The sequence below is a fragment of the Triplophysa dalaica genome, chromosome 24, assembly GCF_015846415.1.
Source record: "Triplophysa dalaica isolate WHDGS20190420 chromosome 24, ASM1584641v1, whole genome shotgun sequence".
In the NCBI taxonomy this organism is placed as follows: domain Eukaryota; kingdom Metazoa; phylum Chordata; class Actinopteri; order Cypriniformes; family Nemacheilidae; genus Triplophysa; species Triplophysa dalaica.
Window position 1 is genome coordinate 7,700,425 of NC_079565.1, and position 24,761 is coordinate 7,725,185.

Below are 24,761 nucleotides of genomic sequence, written 5' to 3' on the forward strand. Positions count from 1 at the left end.
GAGAAAGACAACAACAACAGAAACATGCCCCAAAAAAACTATAAAAAATTCTATTGGATTTAATGATCATAATCGTATTGGTTTTAATGGAAACTAAAATGGTGTCCCCTGGTATGTGATGGGTGCCATTGGTGGGATGTTATCAGAATGGAATTGCGTAATGATTTTAATTGAAAAAAGCTAATGGATCATAATGGTAATCTAATGGAAACCTTATACTTTCTGTGATGGTATCAATGTATTTTTTTAGCGGGGATATTACCATGGTAGGTGAAGTATTGCTTATTAAATACCTTTAATAAATCCCTGTTCTAAAAAAAAAACCAATAGACAACAAAAATAAATTGATTTAATAGTTATAATGGGAGTTGAATTGGTTTTAATGATAACTGTAATGGTCTTTGAGGGTCTCTACAACAACGGTTGGTTTCTGTTACTTATCTGGCAGATGTAAAAACATAAATTGCGTTTTAATTAGGGCTGTCAAAAGATTTGTACCTACTTGTAGGGGGCCCAGAAACTTTGGTTTTCATAGGGCCCAGAATTTCTGGAGGCACCCCTGTTCTTAAATATGTGCATGGATGTGTGTGTTAATAAATACAAAATTATTATGCACAGTACACAGATATATATCATTCTGGATGCGATTAATCGCGATTAATCTTTTGACAGCCCTAGTTTTAATATGTTTCTTTGACACGTCCAACTTTAACGTTCCTGTATAGATTTAACCAACGCCTTGCATTGAGCGGCACCTAGCGTCCATACACTAAACCTGTAACCGAGGCCGGAACACCCCAGAAAACAAGTCAAACCAGACCTGTTACATGTCTGTCTAGACCTACAATGCCTTTTCACGTCAAAACACGACTGCTCAAGAAATACACATGAAAAATACTCCTTTTGTTTCCATACCCGCATGACGTATAAACTTTAAGCATGGATTGAGAGAGTTAGAGGATTAATGTCCACCTCACTTGTTGAGACACACTAGGCCTGTGCTGTTCACCTATTAATGACTTTAAATATAAACACGTGCTTTGTGTTTGACTTTTTCATCACGACGAACGATTCCAGCGCATTAGTCATACAGCGAGACGACTGTCAATTATCGGCCCCTTTAAGAGCGTCTGTCGCTGTCATTGACGAAATTTCCTGGTGTGAGGAGTGAGTGTCGCTGTATATCAACAAGAGCCTCGAACGGATGCCAAATGATGATCTGCGGTTCGTATGTGTTTGTAATCCACTGGAAATAACAATCTGACAGCTCGGGAAATCTCACGGGTAGATCAATGCTTCTCGTCGGGCTCGAGGAACGTGCAATTGCGGGGGATTTCGTAGCGATCTGGTAGCAGGTGCGGTGGCCGAGAGGGTCGCGGCTCGAATATTCATGCTTTCCTTTTAATGAAACTTATATATGAATATCGAACAAGGTAGGTGCGAAACTTTGTATCCCTTTTTTTATAATCCCGTGGCGGGAGTGGCGCGTGCTACACTGTGCTACAATGTAACGTATCCAGGCTTTTGTATCCAACATTGTTGCATTGTTGCATTCACGTCCTTAATGTACACCATAAATACGGTGGCTTGTAGTCTCACCAGTGGATGCCACAACTGCTGATGTTCGCGCGTGTTTATTTGTCGCGATAAGGAGGTTTAACGGGAGAAGCATCCCTCGCAGAGACGCGGTAAGAAAATTGCGCGCGCGCGTTTGTGTGTTTAATATTGTGCAGGTTTACAAACATCGCCATTCTACACGAGCCTGGCGTTTGTATGGCGTGATGATGTTGGCTGTTAGATGTTTTTTTAATGGTGATGTGCCTCTTACGTCAAGGGATCATTCGAGTGTGCCAAGCCTTACGTTAGATGTTTTATTGATGATTCAACTTGGCCGCTCGTACACGGTGAAGCTGCGAAACGTGTTTTTAACAAGATTGCATTGCTTCCGTTAAATAACAAGCTAATAGGTCGAGATACAGTTCTGGGATGGCGAGGGTATGACATTAGGGGCGTTCTGTGGAGAGTGTGGGGGGAATGGAGATGTCTGAGCTTATATTGTGGAGCAGTCATGGGAACTGAGCAGACCGACCGACTGAACTCATTACCACCGAGAGTGAAAGGGAGTCGCCCATTGGCGCCAGTAGAGAGAAAAATGAGTTGTGGTGGGCATTGTGTGATGTTATTGTAGTTGGTACGGATAATAATGTGTCTGTTTCATGGGAATAACAGAATGGACGGGGCAGGTCGTTATTATGTAATGGACACATGCATTATGAAGGAGTCTGAGGTGTCATGCAGAAATTTGATATATGTTTTCATTTTGTGTAATTGAATGTGTCATTTTCAGTTAAAACTTGAAATATCATTTCTCAAAGAATGTGTTTACGTTATATTGAATCATCTGTTTGTATTTGAGGAAAACGCTTATGAGTCCGAACTTCGAAAAATGTCAGTCGTTTTCTATTTTAAAGAGAGAAAAATGGATGTGAAACAGCACGCGCATTTTTAAAGCACGACACACTTTGTAGGATTTCGTTGAATTGAAATGTGCTAACCAGCAGCAGTAATACTCAACAAATGGAGAAGGGACGGCTCTTTTAGGACATAAAATAGTTTTATTTTTATCTTTTTAGTCTTTAAACTTCATCTTAAAGACAGGGTGTCCAAATTTCCAAATTACGCACGTTTAGACAATTCGGGCCGAGTAGGCCTACCAAAACAACCTTGTAACCAATCAGCACTATGGTGCACTGTGCACCGGATGGACATTAGTTGAGGAGAGTGCTGACGAAATCTGAAGGATAGGGGTAGGGGTGTGTCCTTTTTGGTGAACATCAACAACGGCTCTAAGAAATCGGACATCCCTCCTTTAGTCGTGGCATTTGCAAAAAAGCCCAAATATGGTTTAGCAAATAAATCATATTTTACAGTTTGTATTCCCATAGCGCTACAAATACCATGGTAAATCAATTACCATTGTGGTAAGTCAATATACAATTTTTGTTTACTATGGTTTTACTACAAATAAAAAAAACATTGTTGCCATAATTAAACCATCCTAAATGTTCATACAACTCTTGTATGAACTACAAAAGTGTTTAGCTGGGGGCTTTAATAGAAAACAGACTCTCAGGAATTGTTCCACACCTGAACTTTGAGGGTTAAATGTTGAAGAGCTCTACCCACAGCCGTCACCAGGACTTGGGCCTGTCGGACAGAACAGGGAGTGGGACATTTATGTAGAATTTAACTTGAACGAAGCTCAACAACTTGTGGAAACTATGATGTGGTTCATTACCCACCTTGCAAATTGCAACCAACGGCTCACCCCACCCCTCCCTTTTGAAGCACTACGGTGGCTCTCACAGGACCAAGATGTCGTCAGGTTTTCGCTTCTTTGTCGAAAGAGATAACGTATTTATGAAACGTGCTGTGTAGAGCAGTTTGTCGGTTCAGGGCTACTGTAAAAACATGTATATTATATTGTATTTCTGTCAGCAGATCCTCCTAAATTTCACAGTACCTTTAAGGAAGATTTTTTCTACTAAATGCCTGACTTACTACTGTGTTGTGTAAAACCTTTTCCTCATGAAAGAACATGCTGCAGGATGACATGATTAGTTTTAATATTTAATGAGCGCTCGTAATTTCTCATGTTCTAATAATAATCGGACAAAATTCGACATGGTGATGAATACCATCCGCTCTTGACCTCAAGAGAGTTGCATGAATGCCCGCTCACTGTCACAAAAGTCCCTTCGCAATTCACGGGATGCCAAATTCAGGCCGTTCAGAAAAGTGAAGGCTGGATGTAAACCCTGGTTCTGTCATTATCATGTAAAGCATGTTGCCTGTGCTTCTGGAGGTGAAATGAGAACTGTGTCAGTGGTTTTGAGTGTCTAGGCACGCAACGGTCACTTTGTTCCCAGGCTTGCTTTGTTTGCTGTAGGTCAGCTAACAGTAGGGTATGCAGAGTTTGGACCGCCGACAGTGAAGCCGACTGTGGGCCTTTGATTCCTGGAAAGGTTTTTTCCAAAATAATCCAGTCACATGTTGCAAAGCTGTGCAAGTGTTTAAGGCATTTGTGAATACTTTTTAAAAGTATTAAGGACATTCAGAATATGCTATCTTGAAGTCGAGTGAAGTAGGTTGTTGTGTGCATCTTTGCTCAAATGTAATTCTGTGCAGTGTCTTTTGAGCAACACTCATGATATTAGATCAATAAATCATCAAACTTATGAATAGTTATTTGCTCATCTTAAAGGGACAGTGCACCCAAAAATGAAAATTCTGTCATCATTTTATCACCCTCATGTCATTCCAAATCTGTATGACTTTCATTTTTCTACAGAGCACAAAAGACGATATTTTGACGAATGTTGATGCCCAACAACACTGGGTCCCCATTGACTTCCATAATATGGACACAAAACTTCTTAGAAAATCTTCCTTTGTGTTCCACGGAAGAAAGAGACATACAATGGTTTCGAATGTCATGGGGGTGAATAAATGATGACAGAAATTTGGGCGAACCATCCCTTTCATGTCCCAACCTATTTAATTTTTGATGACATGCCCTTTAAGAAAAACATAAATTGAATAAGCATATTGTGCCGTGTTTCTTTAGTTTGGATAGATTTAGCTTTGTATGTATGTTTTTCAATCTGCTGTCTTTGTCCCTGCAGGGCTGTCTCTCGCCATGTTAAGATAAAGACACAGATCTCTGTGTTGAACATGCTTAAGCGGTTGGATAAGATCAGGTTCAGAGGGCCGAAGCGAGATGAGTTCCTGGACCTTGCCGAGTCCCCCAACGCGTCCGACAGCGAATGTAACGACGACGTGCCGGTGAAACCGCGGACCCCCAGCAAAGATGCAGAAGAGCAGCGAGACCCTGTAAGTAACAGCGGTTTATCATTGAAATACATCTACAGTCATTCTAATTTTGAGGAAATGAGCATCAAAGTTTGATTTCAACCATAAATATCATGTTTGCTCGATATTAGAGATATCAAGGTAATATTTCAACAGACTTTTGTGTGTTTCTGTATAAATGACCCTTTTCGGTTGAAACTGCCCCCTGTTATCCACATGGACTATTTCTAGTAGAAAAGCAACCTTAAGAAAATCTCTTTCCTTTGTAAAGCTTCAGTAGGTTCCTGGAGTATTCCCTGTACGACCTTTGTGTAACATTTTTAGATGATTTTTTTTAAAGGCATGAACACAAGGCATCATGTTTTGAGAGGATTTATGTTCACCAACCACTTTTATTTGTGCGAGCCTCGTCCAAGCATGTTTTGAAAGAAATTTCATTTGCAGCTGTATAATTCGATAAAGACAGGAAAGCTAACCTGTGATGTGTCTTCCATCTGGTTGTCACGGTTACAGCTGCCACACCGGCGTTGTTGTTTTTTTAGCAGCAGAGCTGTGTGTTGTATTCCTTGTTTTGCCGGACGTCTGAGAAGACGTTGTAATATTTCACAGTCTGTACGGATTGAGTACTGATTTAGTGACTCACTGTTCGGACTGTAATGTAGTTTATTTGGTTGTTGGACTGCGCAGAGAAGAATATCCATTAGACATAAATTTGTTCCCTCTATAGTTGACCTTTAACAAGTTCTTAATGGCTCTGATTTCTGTTGAGTCTTGATGTACTGAAGCCACGACAGAGCGATACAATCTTCAGGGATCCTGGGAACTTTTCTTTCCTTCTGATTTGTCTTACTGCTTGCATCTAGGCGGGTTCAGGGACTCTCACTATGTCAGCTGCCATCCAGGACTACCAGAGGTGCGAATCGGACCGGCTCAATGAGGTCAAAGGTCACCTGGAGATAGCCTTACTGGAAAAGCACTTCCTTCGTAAGTACCTGAGAGACGATCTCGCTTTATTGCCATTTCATAAAGTTAAGATGCTACCAGTCGAGCTTGAGTAGAGATCGGAGGGTAAAAACTGAGCTCATCGCAGTGCATTTTGGGATTGCCTGAGATTGAATTCTAATTTAACGAAAAAATTTGTGTTTTATTTGGATATACAGTGCGTTAGACAGGTTTTGTGGGGTCACCGTCTATCGTCTACGGACTGGCAGTATATCACAGCTTAAGTGGACAATCGCTCGCCATGTTTGTCAGTTTATCACCCTGTGCACTGGAGCCAGATCATTCTCATTAGGACTCACAGGACATAAGCTGTTCTCACAGTAATAAACCCAGCAAGTATTTCGCTGAACCTGTAACACTCTTCTATTAATGGGGCCATGAGAGATGAAGGTTAGCCTTTGTCAGGGTCGATATGTACACGCATACACACGTACAACATGCTGGTTTTCTGGGTTAAAGGAGTAAGTGTGTTAAGATGTGATCCCCCATATAGTAACCATGTGCATACATTTTAATCTTACCATATATTACTAATGGGCTTGTTATACACAGTTGGGGTAAGTTGTGTCAGTTGACCAATATTTTGGTCACATTTCTGTCGACTCTGTGATATTCTTGTATATTAATTTGCAACCGGTAAAAAGCATATTAGGTTTAACAATAAAATTCTCGTTGATTTAAGAACAATTTAAGTAAAACCTCACTCTTTTCTATATATTTTTATTAAATTTTGAATTGGCATATTATTTTATATTTTAAGTTTTGGTGTCAATTTTAGTTTAATTCTATCTACTTTTGTCATTGTATTAATAATTTGTTTATTATATTGCTGTATAAGTAAAATAAAAGAAATGTTATTTTTATTTTAATTAAAATTCATAATATTAAATAATGGATAATACGTTATATAAATAATAATAAACTGAACTGAATTTAAATTATTAACTCAATTTATATTACCTTTTTAATCTTTGTGAATTTATTTCACTTTAGTGCTAAGGCAACATTTCATTTAGGTCCTCAAATATTATATAGTCTGAAATGTATTTGATTTCAAGTAGCGGAAACATTTTAATCGTTTTAGGAAACTATAATAACCTCGTTGAAACAGGAAAATATCTATTAAAACATTTAAAGGAATAGTTGACCCAAAAATTAAAATTCTGTCATCATTTACTCACCCTCAGGTTGTTTCAAACCTGTATATATTTTGTTGAACACAAAGAATTTGCGATTTTTATTCCTGGGACATCCACCATAACCATAGTAGAAAAACATGTATTTTGTTCTGTTGAACACAAAAGAAGATATTTTAAAGAATTTAGGAAGACAAGCAGTTCTGGTGCACCTTTGACTAACATGAATAATGTTCCAGAACTGAAAATTGCTCAATTTCTTCCAGATATCTTCCTCTGTGTTCATCAGAACAAAGTAATTCACAATTCCTCAATTCACTGGCTTTACTGTTACTGTTGTCTGTTATAAGGTCGGGGTTGTCTGGTCTATTTTTAGACTAGCTGTTTGTGTTTGTATGCTTGTACACGTATACCCTCAAGCGTTGCGGTACTGGAGAGCAGTGAAAGGTCATTTTGGGACCGTCAAACTGTTGCTGTCCATTAAAGCAGACTGGACTTATTAATAGTGTGTTACACAACAGAAACTTGTCTGCTTACAAAGCCCAATGAATTGTAATGAAGTGAAGAGAGATACAAACCCATGCATACTGACGTCCCGAATGAAATACCTATTCATAACTGTCCTTACCAAATGCAAATGAAGAACAAAATGAAATGCAAATAATTGTATAATAGTTAAGACGGCGTAGTAAAATGGGATATCAGCCTTTACTTTGCCACCCTACATGCAGAGAGAAATATAAATGTACTGTGGTGACCATCATATACTGGAATCTCTTGAAAATCTGTTTTAATACTGAGTTTTGAGATGTAGCCTAGTTGCCAGGGGCCAGTAACAAACAGTCATGAGACTGTTTAAGCTTGCGTTTTCTTATATTACTGTTCCTGGATCGTATGATGACCTCTTTGGAATCCACAGCTGTCTTAATTTTACAATGGAGTTGTGATTACCCCCCAGTCTCTGTTTCCTCCGTGAGAACATAATGACCCTAATGTAATACTCAAAGTGAGCGTGCATATGAAAGTCCATCATTGCAGTATTTTCTCTTCGTGCTTAAGTCTCGTTTTGCTGTATAATATGTACTTAAAATGAGATTCATTTGCTTGAAGCAAAAGAACACAAGATATTACTACTTGTTTGGGAAGAAAACATTTTGAATTATACTTATTTTTGTTGCCCTGCTGGAAAAGTAAACATTTTTTTTAAGAACAAACCTTACCGAATGTAGCCAGTGGGGTAAAAGCTTAAGTAAGGTAAGAAAACTGCTCAACGTGTTTTCAATCAGAGCAGAGCATGTGAATAGTAAAGCTTATATGCTAATGGCCTTTATTTGACCTATGATAGCCATCGAGTGTATTTATTAACCAATATCAGCAAATGTTAAAGGGACAGTTTACCCAAAAGTGCTGTCTTCATTTACTTGCCCCCAACTCGCAAGAATACTTAGAACCATCTGTTCTTGGCCACCATTGACTACCATAGTAGGAAAAATTGCTTTATAAATGTCTTTGTTCTGTTTAACATATAAGAAGATATTTTGAAGATTGTAAATTAGGAAAAGCAAACCGTTCTGGGGCACTCTTGACAACCAAGTATGGTATACCATACCAAGTATGGTATGTCATGGCTTCCAGTGAAGTAAACCAATTTCTTATCTAATGAACAGCAATATGTCCTTATCAATGTCCTTATCTTTATTTCTTTATCGTTCCATTCTTTCTCCTCAATGTTTAAACGCTGTTTTTTTCGCTTGGACACACTTGTCCCCGTTGACTACAGGGTTATTGGTTTACAGTTAGTTAAGCTTACGAATACAGTTAGTATCACCTGAGAACAGTGTCTAGTTTTACCTTAAGAGTCCTTTAAGACACAAAGTGTGAGTTGCATTGCAAAGACAATTATTTACAGGCTTGCACTGTATTTTGGCCACACTTGATCACACTAAATCTAGATCTAGCACATTTGCCACCTGACCTCTGCTGATCTTCTGACCTGACTGTGAGGTGAAGAATAGATTAGGCTATAAATATTAATATCACTCTACTTTGTGAAACACCTTGTTCGGTTACTCTGGAGTAGGTTGACAGCCCCTGGGGTCCACACTGATCATCTTAATTCACGCCTCCTTTTATCACACCTGCCCTTGAGTCCACAGCAAAGTGTGGGGGGGGGTCTTCATCACGACTGTAGTGCCTCTGTGGGAGATGCAGGAACTGATGAATTATAGATGACGATGGGCTTGTGTTCCAGGGTAACCTTGCGGCGGGTATTGTGTGAAATAAAGGGCGGCTGGAAAAGAGACTGTTGTACAGTATTGATGCACTGTATGAGAGTACAGAGCAAAAATGTTTAATTTAAATATGCTGTCTTGCTGTTTGTGTTTTCCTTTTACAAGATAAAGAGCAGTCAGTGTGTGAGGAGCTACATGTTTGTTTGGTTTGTGAGGCAGGAAGCATGTTTTGTTTCTTTGCTGAGCATCCTGTCCATTGAGATGGCTTTATTTTGTGTCTTTTTGGAGATGGGCGATCAAGACTATAAGTCTTTTTTGTTTACATTTAAAGGAAACTCAAGGGAAAGTTCAGAACATTGTGGCCGAACAAAACTTGAGTGAGGACAATGCCAGTCATATTTAAACTGTCCAAGTATTGGCTGATATGTAATTTTTACTAGTTTCACTTTTGATATAATTTTGAAACTTGCAGATCTCAACTGAAACCAGTTATGTCTTTGTATGTTTCCTCAAGTAAAAAAAAAGATCTTACCTTTAAATTAAATATTATTAAATGACATTCATATTAAATTGATATTATAAAATAATACATATTATAGACATTTATTCAATATTATTCTTTGTTTACTACCCACAGAGGAGGAGCTGCGGAAGCTTCGAGAAGAGACCAACGTTGAGATGATGAAGCAAGAGCTCGAAAAAGAGAAGTCGAAAAGAATCGATCTCGAGCAAAAATTGAATGACATTCTTAGATCCAGGTATGTTAGGTTCATATTCGTCCAAAAAAAACTTGTGAGGTTTTAACACATGCTGTGCTGAAAGTCAATGCAGTCAAATCCTCTTTGAAACGTTTTTACTCTTAATGCCACTAGTTTACTGTAGTGGATTATGCAGTAAATAAAAATGAACATTGTTAGGCATTGGATTGTCTGTTGGAGGCAAAGTTACCCATATTTTGAGTTCACAAGTTTATTTCTGCGATTATGTGGAATTGAGGTATAGCACAGTGTATTTTAAGGTGCATGTGGAAAACATTTTGTGTTTTGCCCCGATCAGTTTTTCATTATAGAAAATGTGGGTATGTGTGTTCTTGATATAGACTGGAAGACTCACCCCCTCCAACCTCAAAACCACCGGTCACATCTGTCAATGGAACAGGTAATTTTTTTTTATCAAATCAACAGTAACTTAAGACTTCATGATATTCAGTGCATGTATGCTGTCGATGATGTAGAAAATTTGCTTGAGCACATTTTTCCTGTTTCTTATTGAAACGGATTCTGGGCAGGACATTTTTCCAACAGTAAATGGCTGATAGGATTATTAGATATTAGGGTTTAAGGTTTTCCCATTTTACAAAGAATTTGATGGACGGTGCAAGATGAGTCATCAGTGGTTCTGGTATATATTTTCCAGAAGGAAATAATTATACATTCTATATGCATAATGCTTTGGTACTACTATGTTTTGTTGCTTAAAGTCCCTGTCGAATAAAAAATGACGATTCTTATTTTTTCATGAAATATTGCAGCTCTTATATTAAATAGCTTATCAATGTGGGTCATTTTCTTTTTAAAATTCATTAACCCTCATAATCTTCAGTTAAAATCTGAAAATGCACGTTCACCCTGTAATGTCTATCCACTCAAATGTTGTAAGTTAGACTGCTTGTGCGGAGCATCCCTTAACTCCTCCCCTTTAACTAGTTTCATTTCAAAATGCTACGGTTGTTTTGTTTAAATCATTTGTTTACATAATTTGTTTACAGTTACATATTTAACGTCCAATCAATTCGCTGTGAAAAACGCAAGCCACGCCCACAAATTTTCCCTTTGGAAATTTATTTTAACCGAAAATGCATCAGACTACTAAAGTAAAACGACCGCAACTTCTGGTTCACAGGGACTTTAAACAAAAAGATGAGAAAATATGCTAACAAGCAAATTCCGATATATATTTATAACAGACTTGATCTAAAAGGTGCAATATAATGAGTCTTTTACACCATATTGTTTATTTCTTATCTTGTATGGCTTTCTTTAATAAAACACTTCATTATGTTATCTTGTTAGCAAGTACTAGCATTAGCTATGGAAAATATGGGTCCCAAAACCTCCTTTTGAAATCTGCTTAGTTCTTTGCATGAAAGACTTTTGTACATATTGTATGGATTTTGTTTGTGCATCAAAGCATAAGGGGGGCTTGTGACGCACACAAACATTTTCTCGCAATCATTTGTCAGTCGAAGGACATGTGATCAGAGTTTAACCCTCACTTCAGGCGCTGGACTGCTTGAAGCTGGATTTTCTGTTTAACAATGACTTCCATTCACACAGAGATATTTTACTTGATCACAATTCATTATTTTGTCAAACACGGTTTTATGTTGAGATTATTACACAATTGAAATGTTTGTAAATGATAGCAAAACTGAACCACCACATGTATACTCACATCAATCATTAGATTAAAAAAATAGTTTTGCACTAATTTGCTCCTGGTTGGAGCTTTCATTGTGACACATTCCTGGTTGATTTTGTTTTTATTGTTTTTTTTGTACTAAAAGGAGACAAACAGAAGGAGACCCTACGCTCTCAGTTGTGGAAATGGCTCTACGAACGCTTTGGGGTTTATATAGAAGATTTCCGCTTTCAGCCTGAAGAAAACACAGTCGAGACCGAAGAACCACTAAGTGCTAAACGGTGAGACCAAGCATTGGTTGGTTTTGTTTATTATTTTACTGAAAAGCATTATCTCCCAATCTCTCTCATTATGGTCTTATGTTTTTCTTTAGCCCGTCCAGCTAACACTTCATAATTTTTATGCTATTCTTGGCTTAAATAATAATTTTAATTTTTTTCTCATTGCAGATTAACTGAAAATATGAGAAGACTCAGTAAGTGTTTTTATGTTGCAATCAAACAACTCTAAAAGGCATAATTCATTCAATAAAAATGTATAAAAAATAAGACTGGCAATGTTAACACGTTAACGCGATTCATTTCAAATATTTAACACAACATCTGTTTTTTGTGTCATCATTGTCTAGCGTTGCATTATATAATGGCGCTCTTATTCATATATCGGCCTTTAAACTATTTAGGCACAATTTGAAATGGTTTTATTGACACGTCCAGTATATATCAATAGCTTCTGGCTGTGAATAACAGCTCAACGCAATACGACAGGGGTCCCATCTGGTGTACACATGGGCTAAAGGCTGCGTCAGAATCTGTCGGACAGCACACCAGTAATAACTTGTCTTTCGAGTTTAACAAAAACACACAAGATTATGCCAGAATGCACATTTTGCCTAGTAATTTCGCAAGCACAGTCTTCAAGTAGTTAAATAAAGTTTTAAATGAATGCAAAGAGTAGTGAAAATAGGAAGTGCATAAGATCTGCTTAGAGCGGAAGCTCTTAAAGGGGTCGCATTCTTAAACATGCTGATGTGACTCCTGTCACTAATGTTAATCAAATTACAAAAGAAAAGAAAAAATGAATGATTTAATGGGGATTCTTCTGTATTTCATGTATTTAGCAGGAAAGACTGTAAAGTTTTTGAGAACTTTATGTATTTTCCGTATATTTCCTACCTGTTAAACTGTAATGTAAAAAATACATTAATTTGGAGATAAAAATTTAGTTATTAGAATTTAAAAGTGCATTTAAAAACATAAAAGCTGTGTGTGATTTTTTTTTTTTTTTTTTTTTTTTTATCTTTTTTTTTTTTAAATCAATTGAGAGCCCTAAAATAAACACGTTGAACAAATTAAATAGTGTTTGTTTAACTCCCCTATAAGTGTGAGATTATTTGCATAAAAAGTGTATAATTTTTTTTATTCATTGACAGCCCTAATATAAGACAATAAAAGCCCATGTGTTGTTTCTAACTTTTGTCTTTGGAGAAAATGGCTTTAGTCAACATTCACTTATATTGTATGACAAAATTTGCATGACTGTCTTCAAAATGTAATCTCTTGACATTTTAATGGAGGAAAGTGAATCATGTGTGTACAAAAATCAAATTGTAAATTCTGGGCGGTTACGTGAGTCAAGCCCGCATCGGCTGATCCTCTTTTTCCTATAGAAATATGATGCAATCACCGCTTCTGTTTAAAGGGGTCATATGACGCGTGTGTTATAAGTTCCCCATGCATGTATTAGACACGTAAAATTAAAGTGTTGGAACAAAAGATGCACTCTATCAAAAGCGAATGCTCACCCAGACCTGCCTGAAACACACACTTGCAGTATTCGACCAATCACTACGCACTGGTTAACTGGCCAATCAAAGCACACTTCCCTTTTCAGACCAATGAGCTTTGTCAAAAATCTGCGCGTTTCAGAGAGGTGGGGCAAAGAGGAGATACAAACATGTGCGGTATGTGAAACATACCGATTTTTATTAACCTTAAGTCATACAAATTGCATTACATCTAAAACAAGCGAAAATATTCGTTTTAGCCATATCATTTGACCCCTTTAAATTTTCTTCAGCTAACAGCAGCGACCCTGTCCCTTTAAGACTTTTTTAACAGATCACATCCAATTTTAACCCTCTGTCTGTTTTCAGAACGGGGTGCTAAACCTGTAACTAACTTCATGAGGAACCTGTCTGCTTTATCCAGTTGGCATTCCGTCTACACGTCAGCCATCGCCTTTATTGTGAGCGGGATCCACCACACACACAAAACCTTTATGCAGTATTCATCATGGTTTATGATATTTGTCTTGCCAGATAGTCAAAGATTGTTTAACATCCACAGTGGATAACCAGCACCAACTTTATCAAAAATAAATGTTTATTTAGATATTTATTTATTTATTTATTTATTTATTGTTACAGTAATATAGACTACTAGTAAGTGATGCCAAATAATATTTCTGTATTGAGATAGAGATGCTTTTAATATGAACTGATAAATGTGCAATTTCTATTTATTTATTTACCTTTTATCTTTTTTCCACAGATCTATATGAATGCTGCCTGGCATGGCTGGGTTATCCCCATGTTTCTATTTTTAGCCATTTTGCGGTTGTCCTTGAATTACCTCATAGCAAAGTATGTCCTACATGATACGTCAATGATTCAATTCAACACTAGTTCACAAGTCCATGTGCTGCAATGACGTGGCATTAGGTTTAGCATTTTATTATTCTGCCAACGCCTCACAATAAGATTGCATTTGTTAATATTGGTAAAGCTTGAACTAAGAACGAACAATATGTTTAATCTTTGTTAATGTTAGTTTTTGTACTAACTTACATCAACTAATGCTAACAGGGATTTTCTGAATATACAGCTGTGCTCAAAAGTTTACATACTCCTTGCAGAATCTGGAAAAAGCTGAAACATATTATGCTTTAATCTTTAAAAAAATGAATTGCATTCGCTAAAGCGTTAATGCTTACAGCCCTAATTTAAACTCCAAATCATTCATGTATTAAATGTTTTCGAAGTTACATTTTTTTTATCCTGCATATTTGTTTGGGTATTTAAAAATATATATATTGCTGACATTATCAGGGCAGTCATACAGTTGTGCTCAAAAGTTTACATACCCCTTGAAGAATCTGGAAAAAGCTGAAACATTTGGGAAAAAAAGAGGATTTTTAAAAATTAAGGTTTGTTTTTAATATAGTGCTGCCCTGAGCAAATTATTTCACTAAAGAAATGTTAATATAAAGTTCACAGTAAAGAATAAAAAAAGAATTATGAAAAATATCCCAGGGCAAAAGTTTACATACCTGTGATTCTTAATACTGTATGATGTTATCTAAACAATCAATGACAGTTTTTATGTTTAGTCATAGCTGTTTAAGGGTTTGAGTCATGAGTCATAAGACTGTCCCCTGATCTTAAAAACTAGGTCCTCCCTGGGCTATTTTTAGTAATTCTGTTATAATTCTTAAGTGTGAACTTTGTTAACATTTCTTTAGTGAAATAACTTGCTCAGGAAAGGACTAAATAAAATATAAACCTTAATTTTCAAAATCCTCTTATTTTTCCAAATCTTTCAGCTTTTTCCAGATTCTACAAGGAGTATGTACACTTTTGAGCCCAGCTGTATATTCAGAAAATCCCTGTTTACATTATATAACCACGCTCTCATTCTTGTCAAGGCCTTTAAACCATTTAAGCGCGGTTGCTTTGACTTCAGTATAGATAGATCGCTTCTAGCTGTGGGATGCGGCATAACACGACACGACAGTCCCGTCTGGTGTAAATTATACAGTCATGGGCTAAAGGCGGTGTCAGTCAATCTCTGTCAGATAGTGCACCAGTATTATTATTCATGCTTGAATGAACAGAAACATACAAGATTATGCCAGAAGGCACATTTTGTCTAGTATTTTGTAAGCACAGATTTCAGCGTGTTAAATAAAATCCTAAATGAATGCAAATAGTTGGGAAAATGGCAATGGGCGTCAGATCCGCGTTGAGCGGATAAAATAAGTAAATTGGAAAAGCACAACTCATTTTATTGAGCAACTCAAAAAGATTTGTGGCAACTCATCACAGACACGTGCACTAATGTTTAAACAAACAGTGACATTATACATAAGTGCTGCTCTTTAAATCCGCAAATTGTTCAAGTTAATAAATAACCATTAGTTTAAATAACTCGAAGATTTCAACTTTGAGTTCGAATTTTTGTTTTCATAAATGTGAAAATTAACATTAATCATGATGATAACAAAAGCTGTATTGTTCGTCATTAGTTGATGCTAACTAATGTATTTACAGTCTGAATTAACTAATGGAACTTTAATTCCAAATGTTGTTATTATTTAGTTCAAATAAAATGTTTATTAAATAGAAAAAAGTTACAAAAATGTTCACACAATGTTTATCATTTTTCAATCTTTAGTTTTTAGGAACTAGACCCGAGTTATAACCTGTGGTATGTGTATTTTCAGAGGTTGGAGAATACAGTGGAGTATCGTGCCTGAGGTCTCAGAACCAATGGTAAATCTAAAAATATATGAAAATATTTTATAGCAGTATAACAAGAAACAATAGATTAAGCAAGATGTGATATTAAAGTGTGCTTGGTGAAAGATTCTTCATGTCTTGTTTAAGGAACCTCCAAAGGAAGATCTCACAGTCTCAGAGAAGTTCCAGTTAGTTCTGGATGTTGCACAGAAAGCACAGGTGAGTGTGATAACACTCCTGTAATGCAAACAAACAAATTTTGTCTCTGCTCACACAATAAACAACATGTGCTCTCACAGAATCTGTTTGGAAAGATGTCTGACGTTTTGGAGAAGATCAAAAAGTGAGTTTATTATTATTATTTTACGATTTTAGTTCATTCGTTCACTCTGTTGCATGCATAGCAATTGGTTAAAGTTCTGATGATGATGAAATCATAAACACTTGCTTAAATGCTTTTGTGTTTCAGCTTGTTCATGTGGGTGCAGCCTGAAATCACACAGAAGTTGTATGTTGGTTTGTGGGTGGCCTTCATCACGTCCTGTTTCCTGCCGTACAAACTTTTAGGTTTCATGATTGGTAAGGCAATGACGTTTCCTGTTTGTAGTGTCTTTATTGAACATAATTTTCATTCTGTGTTTGTCTAATTCTTTACACTCATTTTAGGGGTCTACGCTGGTATCAAATTCTTCATCATCGACTTCATCTTCAAAAGCTGCCCCAAACTAAGAGACAAATACGACACGCCTTACATGGTATGGACCAATTTACCCACCGACCCACAACTGAAAGAGCGCAACAGCGCCACACTGAACAGACGGGTGAGTGAGTGAAAGTTCTCGCGTGACCTCATTACAATTTCAAAAGCTCGTGAATCTCGAATTTACTTTTTTTCTATAAAGAGTGAAACTGGTGGCTGCCTCCTCATTTTGGTTGATAAATGACAGGATATGGGTTTGTGTAAAAGTCACATGTTGTATTCTGTTATTTTTTTTTCTCTCAGCTCTCTGGGTTTGAAAAGGTAGGGATCTAGTGTGGCGTTTGGTTTGACAACCGTGCCTGTGTTTGCCACCAATGGCTGGTGCTGCGTATGTTTGTGTTTGCGTGTTTTGGGATAAAGAAATAGAATGATGAACGTCTGTTGGGAATCGGACCAAATCAAAATGTAGAGTCTCAAAAATCTGCTCAACAAAAACATTTTGCATGTGAAAATGGGATGTTTTTGATCCATCTTCAACAGACAGTGTAGTGTAGATATCCTCTGTGTGTGAGTGTGTGTGAAATGCAGGGTTTGTATCCAAAGTTTTCCGCTATAGTTGGTATATAGTAATGCACAGTGCCTTGCAAAAAGATTTGTTTTGTTATGTTGCTGCCATTTCTTCAACTCCTTTAAATTATTTTATTTAATTTTTTTACATTATTGTGCATGGAGTGTAGATTAATGACAAAACAAATAAATAGATTTGTGACTACTTTGCAAATTTATAAAAAATTAAAAACTGAAATAACTACATTGCAAAAGTATTCATACCCTTTTCTTGGACACTTGAAATTAAGCCCAGAAGCATTAATTTTGCTTGTTGATGTTTCTACACTTCCAGTGGCTAATTCAATTGAATAAGGATGATTTGGAGCAGCACATACCCTCAATAAAAGGTGCAACAGCTGAAAATGCACATCAAAGTAAAAACCGAGACATACAATCTGCCAGTAGAGACAGGATTGTATCAAATCACAGATCTGGGGAAGACTAATGAAAAAAATCTGCTGTATTGAAGGTTCACAGAATAATGTAGCCTCCATTAATCCTTAATAAAAGAGGTTTGGAACCACCTGATCTCTTACTTGAGCTGACCTCCTGTCCAAACTAAGCCATCGATGGATGGAGCGGTGACCAAGAAGCTGATGATCACTCTGGTTGAGCTCCATGATCATATATGGAGGTGGTAGAAACTTACAGAAGGACAAACATAACTGCAACACTCCACCAATCTGGGCTTTATGGCAGAGTGGCCAGACTCATGAAAACTTGAAATATTATATATATATATATATATATTAAATATATATATATATATATAATGATGAATCTCAGTTTCATGCATCATGTCTGGAGAAAACCAGGCACTGCTCAAGACCTGTACAAAACTGTTCAACAGCATCATGATGTGGAGGTGTTTTTCAGCCGCAGGGGCACTTTTCAAGAGTAGAAGAAAAGCTCAACGGCACAAAATACAGAGATAATGACCATGAAAACCTAGCCCAAAATATTCAGAAACTTTGACAGGGAAGAATGTTCATTCTCCAACATGACAATGATCCTTCGCACACAGCTATAACAATGCAAGGGTAGCTTACGGACAACTCTGTCTGTGTCCTTGAGTGGCCCAGCTAGCGCTTGGGCTTGAACCCAACTGAACATCTCTGTAGAAACCTGAAAATGTCTACTGATGATCTCCATCCAACCTAAGGGAGTATGAGAGGATCTGAGGAGAAGAATGGCAGAAAATTGCCATAAAGCTTGTCACATCATACCCAAAAATATTTGAGTCTGTAAAGGTGCTTTAACCAACTACTGAGTTAAAGGTATGAAAACTTATCTAATGTGCTTATTTTAGTTTTTATTTTTAATAAATTTGCTAATTTGTCACAAATTTGTTTTTTTATTTTGTCATTTTTGTGCATGGAGAGTAGATTGATGTAAAAAAAGTAGTCTAAAATAAGCCGGCAACATAATAAAATGTGAATAAATTGAAGGGGAATTAATAATTTTGCAAGGCGCTGTATATTGTTGTATAGTATGGTACATACATCAGAGCAGCCAAGCTTTCACAACAAAGAAAATTGTACAAAGACATTTGTAGATTAACAATCATGTTGGTACTTTATACTGCTTTCTCAAATCTGTGTGGGGTTATTTTCTCATGCTTACATAAATGTCTTATGTAGGTGGATTGGAAACTCAAGCTTGGCTTTTCTGGTGTTGCTACTGTCGGTTTTACTTTTCAAAGCTAGTTTAAAAATGATCATAAATTCCTTTCAGGACGACAAATGATCTAATCATTTATAAGAAAAATAAACATATTTTCATAACAAATTAATTGTAACTGAACGTGGCTCTTGCCATGAACATATTGATAGATGCAGGCATGGTGTTAATAAAAGGAAAAATATTTTCTGGTTGTATGACTTCTGGATTTTGGTGATATGTTGTATTATGAGTTGTGGGCTTATAGACTACATTTAGTTAATTGTTATCTTGAATACGGTCTACATACGTTTTTTTGTAGACATGTTTTATTTGCAGATACTCTTCATTAAGGCTGGGGATTTGAAATATTCAATATGCAAAATCATAAATATTACAACGATTCAAATGTCCCTAAATTTGTGTGATTGGACATAGTTTGTGAACCTTGTCTCGCATTGAAGCTGCATTCATAACTTTTGCCTCTTTATCGCCATCTCTGTTTGAAACACACAATTGCAGGTTATTATATAAACTTTTCTCAGTCAGATGATGTCAAGCAGCTCAACTTATCAATCATTATAAGTTCAGCGTTTTAAATCAGGGTAAGGTAAAAAAATGGCTTTGAACATGTATTTTTTATGTTTATGTAAATTTATGGATTGCAGCTTTAAGAAAGACGTTGCATATCTGATTTACTGTAATGAATGAAACTTGACAAATCTATTCAATTTGTGTGTTTCAATGATACAACTAAGCGTTAAGTTTGGAGTCATAAAATTAAATAATTCTCTGTCTTTGTATCCTATTTGTCATATTAAACGAAGGGCTGTCAAACGATTAATCCTAATTAAACGCATCTTGAATAAATATTTGTGTACATAATTTATATCTGTGTACTGTGCATAATAATTTTGTATTTATAAACACAAACACATACTTGTGTGCGTGTGTGTGTATATATATATATATATTGAAATTTATTCATGAATATTTACCAATAATTGAAATGAATTACATATAAACCTTTATTCATTTTAATATTTTTTTTATATATGCATGTATGCATATGTGTTTGTAAATACAAAAATAATTGCACAGTACACAGAGATTTTGTAAACACAAACGTTTATCCCAAATTAAATGTTTTAGAAAAAATATAAGTAATTATTTATATCAACTGTTATCAAAGGATAACATATATTTGGAATGTTCCAGCCCTGTTCCTTGTGCATGAAAATGGTTTTCTGCAAATATAAACATTCATTGATAACATCCGCCCCAACCCTTTAACATGCATAATAAATGGTTATCTCTGTAATGCAGCAGTGACTATAATAGCTATAATAAGTGGCTGTTTGACACTGGCTTTGAGCTTGCACAAGTCCTCCGCATCCTCCAGGCATCCCCTGCTACTGTTTGGCCTCCAACCCACAGAACTTAAACCGGCACCAGCTGATCTCAGAAGCCCACATGCAGCACAACCACTGCTACTTGGCCTACACTGGTTTAATAACAACTGCCCAGCGTTTGCTTATGGTCTCAAGTGCTGATCTTGGATCAGTTGTATTCTTTGTGTGGTGATGACTTAAAGGATAGATAACTGATCCTAGATGGGCACACACAAGCAGCTTGCGGTTCTGGGAGTTAACTTGGCCTTCCAGCTGCTAAACAAATTGGTTTGCTTGTTCTTTGCAGCAGATCCAGCCTGTTGTAGCGCGTGGTAGTCAAGCAACCGGATTGCCATGCGGGATTGGTCGGGAGGACGAGAGCGGGCGGGCCTACAACACGAAAAGAGGCCCGTTCCATGAAGTCTTCAACCTCTCGGAGAACGAGCGCCCCCTGTCAGGTGGGAGGAGAAACTGCAGTAGCATTCATACAAACATTTTTAATAACTAGTGTCAAACACAATTCACAATAACAATATTATCGTGATATCTATTGCAATTATTTATGATATTATCCTATGTGTATTATACAATATATCAATATTTACGGCTATTTGTGTTAAAATTATTGTCAATAACGGTTTATTGTGACACCCAAAATGGGAAAATTAATGTGTGTGGTTTGATTCGCAGTGTGTGAGAACGGATGGCGATGTTGCCTGATCAACAGGGACAGAAAGATGCCGACTGACTACATCCGCAATGGTGTTCTCTATGTGACTGAAAAGTATGCATACTGTAGTGCTAAATTACAGTTGACAAGCACTTCAATACGCTTTATTGGTTTGATATCTGCACAATACTGTGAAAAACGTAAAGGGTGACTTATAATATGATTTACGGCAAGAAATATCCCAAAATATGGCGATACAAGGTTTCTAAAGGACAGCGGTGAAATAACAGTGCTCAGATGCCCATATATGATAAGCAGGAAGTCATATTAAAACAAATGTCTTGTAATTTTCAGTTACCTTTGTTTTGAGAGCTCCAGCTCCAGGGCTACATCCTCCAAGAAGAACAAAGTCATCAAGCTCCTCGACATCACAGATATTCAGAAGGTCTGGACAAAAGTTTATTTTCTTTTAAGGTTTTCTTGTTATTGGCTCTGTGGTTTCTAATGGGACGTTTTAATATTAACAGTACAAGGTGTTGTCAGTATTGCCTGGATCTGGAATGGGAATCTCTATTACCACACCTTCCACTATAAAGGTACCATCACCAACCAAATCAACTAATGTAAAACTATGTGAAGCATATACAAAATATATTGTTTACATCTTGACATATAGGGGGCTTGCATGCACACCCAAAGCTCTAGATCTGTCCCGTTTGTCTGTTTCGCAGCCTCTTGTGTTTGGTGCCATGATACATCGGGACGAGGCCTTTGATGCCATCCAGACCCAGTACATAAAAATCCTGAATCCAACAGCAGCTACGACAGTCACAAACCCAGAAACATAGGACACAATCTGACGTATAAACCCTGGCGTTACTTAGTTCGTAAGTCAACCCTAACCTCAATGTAGCATCTAACCCCGACGCGGAGACTATAGGTGGCTTCCAGAAGTTCTCCGGGATGCAAGTCAAGAGATGGACACGTGGAGGAGACACCTCAAAGAAACTGTTTTTCATATGCTCTTTTAGAATAATTGTGAGTATTAGGAGGGGTTTTCTATATTCTCTCGAATACGTACTATAATCTTACACAAGTGTTTGGGTCTTATTTTATAAGGTTAGTGGTTGTACCTCTTGTGTGTCCCGTGAGCTATATAACAGCGGAACGCCACTTTAGGAGCTGGTACTCCTTTGATTCGATTCAGTAGGTTTTGATGGAAATGTCTGTGTGATTTGTGTGTAGTCAGACCGTGTAACTTGTTGTCTCTGAGCTTACCACATAGTTTTTTTCTTAAATGTATCACTGCTGGCCTTGCACAAAGAAACGCTGAACTTATTGTAGTGGTGTTGAGAGCTTTTAGATGTGATTTAGGGGAGAAAAACAGACTTGGCCTCATAACTTTGTTCATACCACACGTGTACTTAGAGGAACAGTTCACCCAAAAACATTAGATCACTAACGAACAGTTCTTGGCCACTTTTAACTACCATAGTTGGAAAACTTCCTTTATACATTTCTTTGTTTTGTTGGACAGAAAAGAAGATATTTTGGAGAATGTGGGAAAGCAAACAGTTATGGGGAACTTTTGACTACCATTGTTATTTTTCCTACTATGGTAGTCAATGGTGGCAAAGAACTGTTTGGTTATAAGCATTCTTCCAAATATCTTTCTCTGTGTTCATCAGAACGAAGAAATGTATACAGATTTGGAACAACTCGAGGGTGATCAAATGATGACAGAATTTTAGGGTGAACTGTTCGTTTAATAATACTCTGTACAGTAAAGATGCATAGAGGCATAGATTATATATATTATGTATCTTTACTGCACGGGGTAATTCTCTAAATATAAAAAATCTTCAGTAATTAGGTTACTTGTGAAAAGATAAAAGCAAGATTATATTTGACATGGAAAGTTCACCCAAAAAGCGTTCATCCTCATGTTGTCCTAAACTCTTCAACTTTTTTCAAAATTTTGTCATTTGAAAAAGAAAATCATAGTGGTTTAGCACATGATTTTTTCATTTCGGACAAACGTTCCTTTTATTTTAAACAAAGCACAAAATGTCACAGGTCTTACCCATAAAATGAATGTGCACAACGTGTGGAAGACAGTTCAAACTAAGCAGGGATAAGCTGGCTGTCTTAACAAATTAAATTTTATTCCTTTGTTCCTGTCATGTCTTCGTTACCCAGAATGATATAAGTATTCATCCCCTCATTGAATGTGTTACAGCACAGCTTCCTAATAATAACATTAGATCACTTTAAAGAAACAAGCCACAGGTACATTTCTCTAGACTCGAGTGTAATGTATAATGACTTTTCTTAATGTACATTTTGTGGGGAACTCAATTCTTTCTTTTGCATCTTTAACATTCTATAGGACTTTTAAATTGAATTCTTCTTTATTTTAACTTTTTACTATGCAGACCAAATTAGCTCCTTTAGGATTTAAAGCTGGTATTTTCATACTTAAGGGAGGAGAGCCGTTTTAATTCTATTGTCTTCCCAATATTATTTTTTCAATGTCCCAACTGATTGATCTACTAATGTTAATGGATTTCAGATCTTGTGGTGCGAAATTGCACTATAAATGAGCTTTTCAATGATTGAATCTGTCCAAAAGCCTGGCTACAATGCGTCTGCCTTATTCTGCCTTTTATCTTTCTTTCAAACCATTTGCCAGTATGTTTTTGTTCTCCAGATGTATTAGGTCTTTATATGCTTTTTGGGGTTAGAAACAAGACTTGGATGCTCTTTACACAGTTGCTAAGTAGCACTTTTGAGCCAGTTTAATAAGAATTATTGATGAATGATTCATTTTTCCTGCATAAGAAAAACATTTGCGATGAACATAAACACTGCACCTGGGTTGATAGTTCATCTGTTCTTACTTATTTGCCTTTTTCACATTCTGCAACTTTGATTTAATGCAGTGGAGAAAAACAACCATCGATAAGTGTTGTTTGCCAAATAAGTGTGTATTGTTGTTTGCTCTGTCCTGACCCTAAACAGTTGCGTTTACAGAAATTGAAATTGCTTAAGCGAGTTTGATCCCTAAATTAATGGGGGAATGAAAACTGGCCTTTTTGCTCGTAATGAATGTTTAAATCCATTTTCAGCACCTCCATGTTGAATGACATTTTACAAAATTTCATGCATTCTTTTGTTGTGGTTGTTTTGTTTATCTTTCAAAGTGTGATTATTGTTCTCTGGAAGTTATTAGCATGAGGTGGGCGGAGTTGTATTATTTCTCTGATGGTACTTCCTCGTTCTTAACCGATTTTATTGTTGGATTTGTTTAGTTTACACATTGAATTACATTTGGTACAGCTGCCCACTGAGCTAGACTTTGCAGAGGCACAACCACTATGAACTCTTCACAACTGAAACTGCTCAGATTTGACAAAAGGTCTCATGTAGTAATTGTGGCGGGATGTTTGTTTATGAAACATTTGTCTTTACACTGGATGTACATGTCTGATAAAACCTTTCATGTTTCAGACATCCCCGGAGAAGAAATAAACTGTTGGATTTCTTTGTAA

General features: G+C 36.7%; 1 protein-coding gene across 5 annotated transcripts; it reads left to right on the top strand.

The window, feature by feature from the left end:
* The first annotated feature begins 1,009 nt into the window (after positions 1–1,009).
* Positions 1,010–24,761, top strand: gramd4b (GRAM domain containing 4b). Of its 5 annotated transcripts, none has more exons than XM_056740303.1 (19): positions 1,010–1,433; positions 4,686–4,893; positions 5,736–5,856; positions 9,879–9,999; positions 10,341–10,399; positions 11,808–11,943; positions 12,112–12,137; positions 13,818–13,909; positions 14,215–14,306; positions 16,166–16,214; positions 16,329–16,400; positions 16,481–16,524; positions 16,651–16,760; positions 16,848–17,002; positions 20,848–20,998; positions 21,231–21,324; positions 21,565–21,655; positions 21,738–21,806; positions 21,942–24,761. In XM_056740303.1, the coding sequence occupies exons 1-19, from the start codon at positions 1,405–1,407 to the stop codon at positions 22,056–22,058; spliced, it is 1,836 nt and encodes a 611-aa protein (XP_056596281.1). In that variant the 5' UTR covers positions 1,010–1,404; the 3' UTR covers positions 22,059–24,761. The 5 variants fall into 5 exon arrangements, with proteins under 5 accessions (XP_056596281.1, XP_056596282.1, XP_056596285.1 ...); XM_056740304.1 differs by having other exon boundaries at positions 20,851–20,998; XM_056740307.1 differs by having other exon boundaries at positions 1,010–1,355.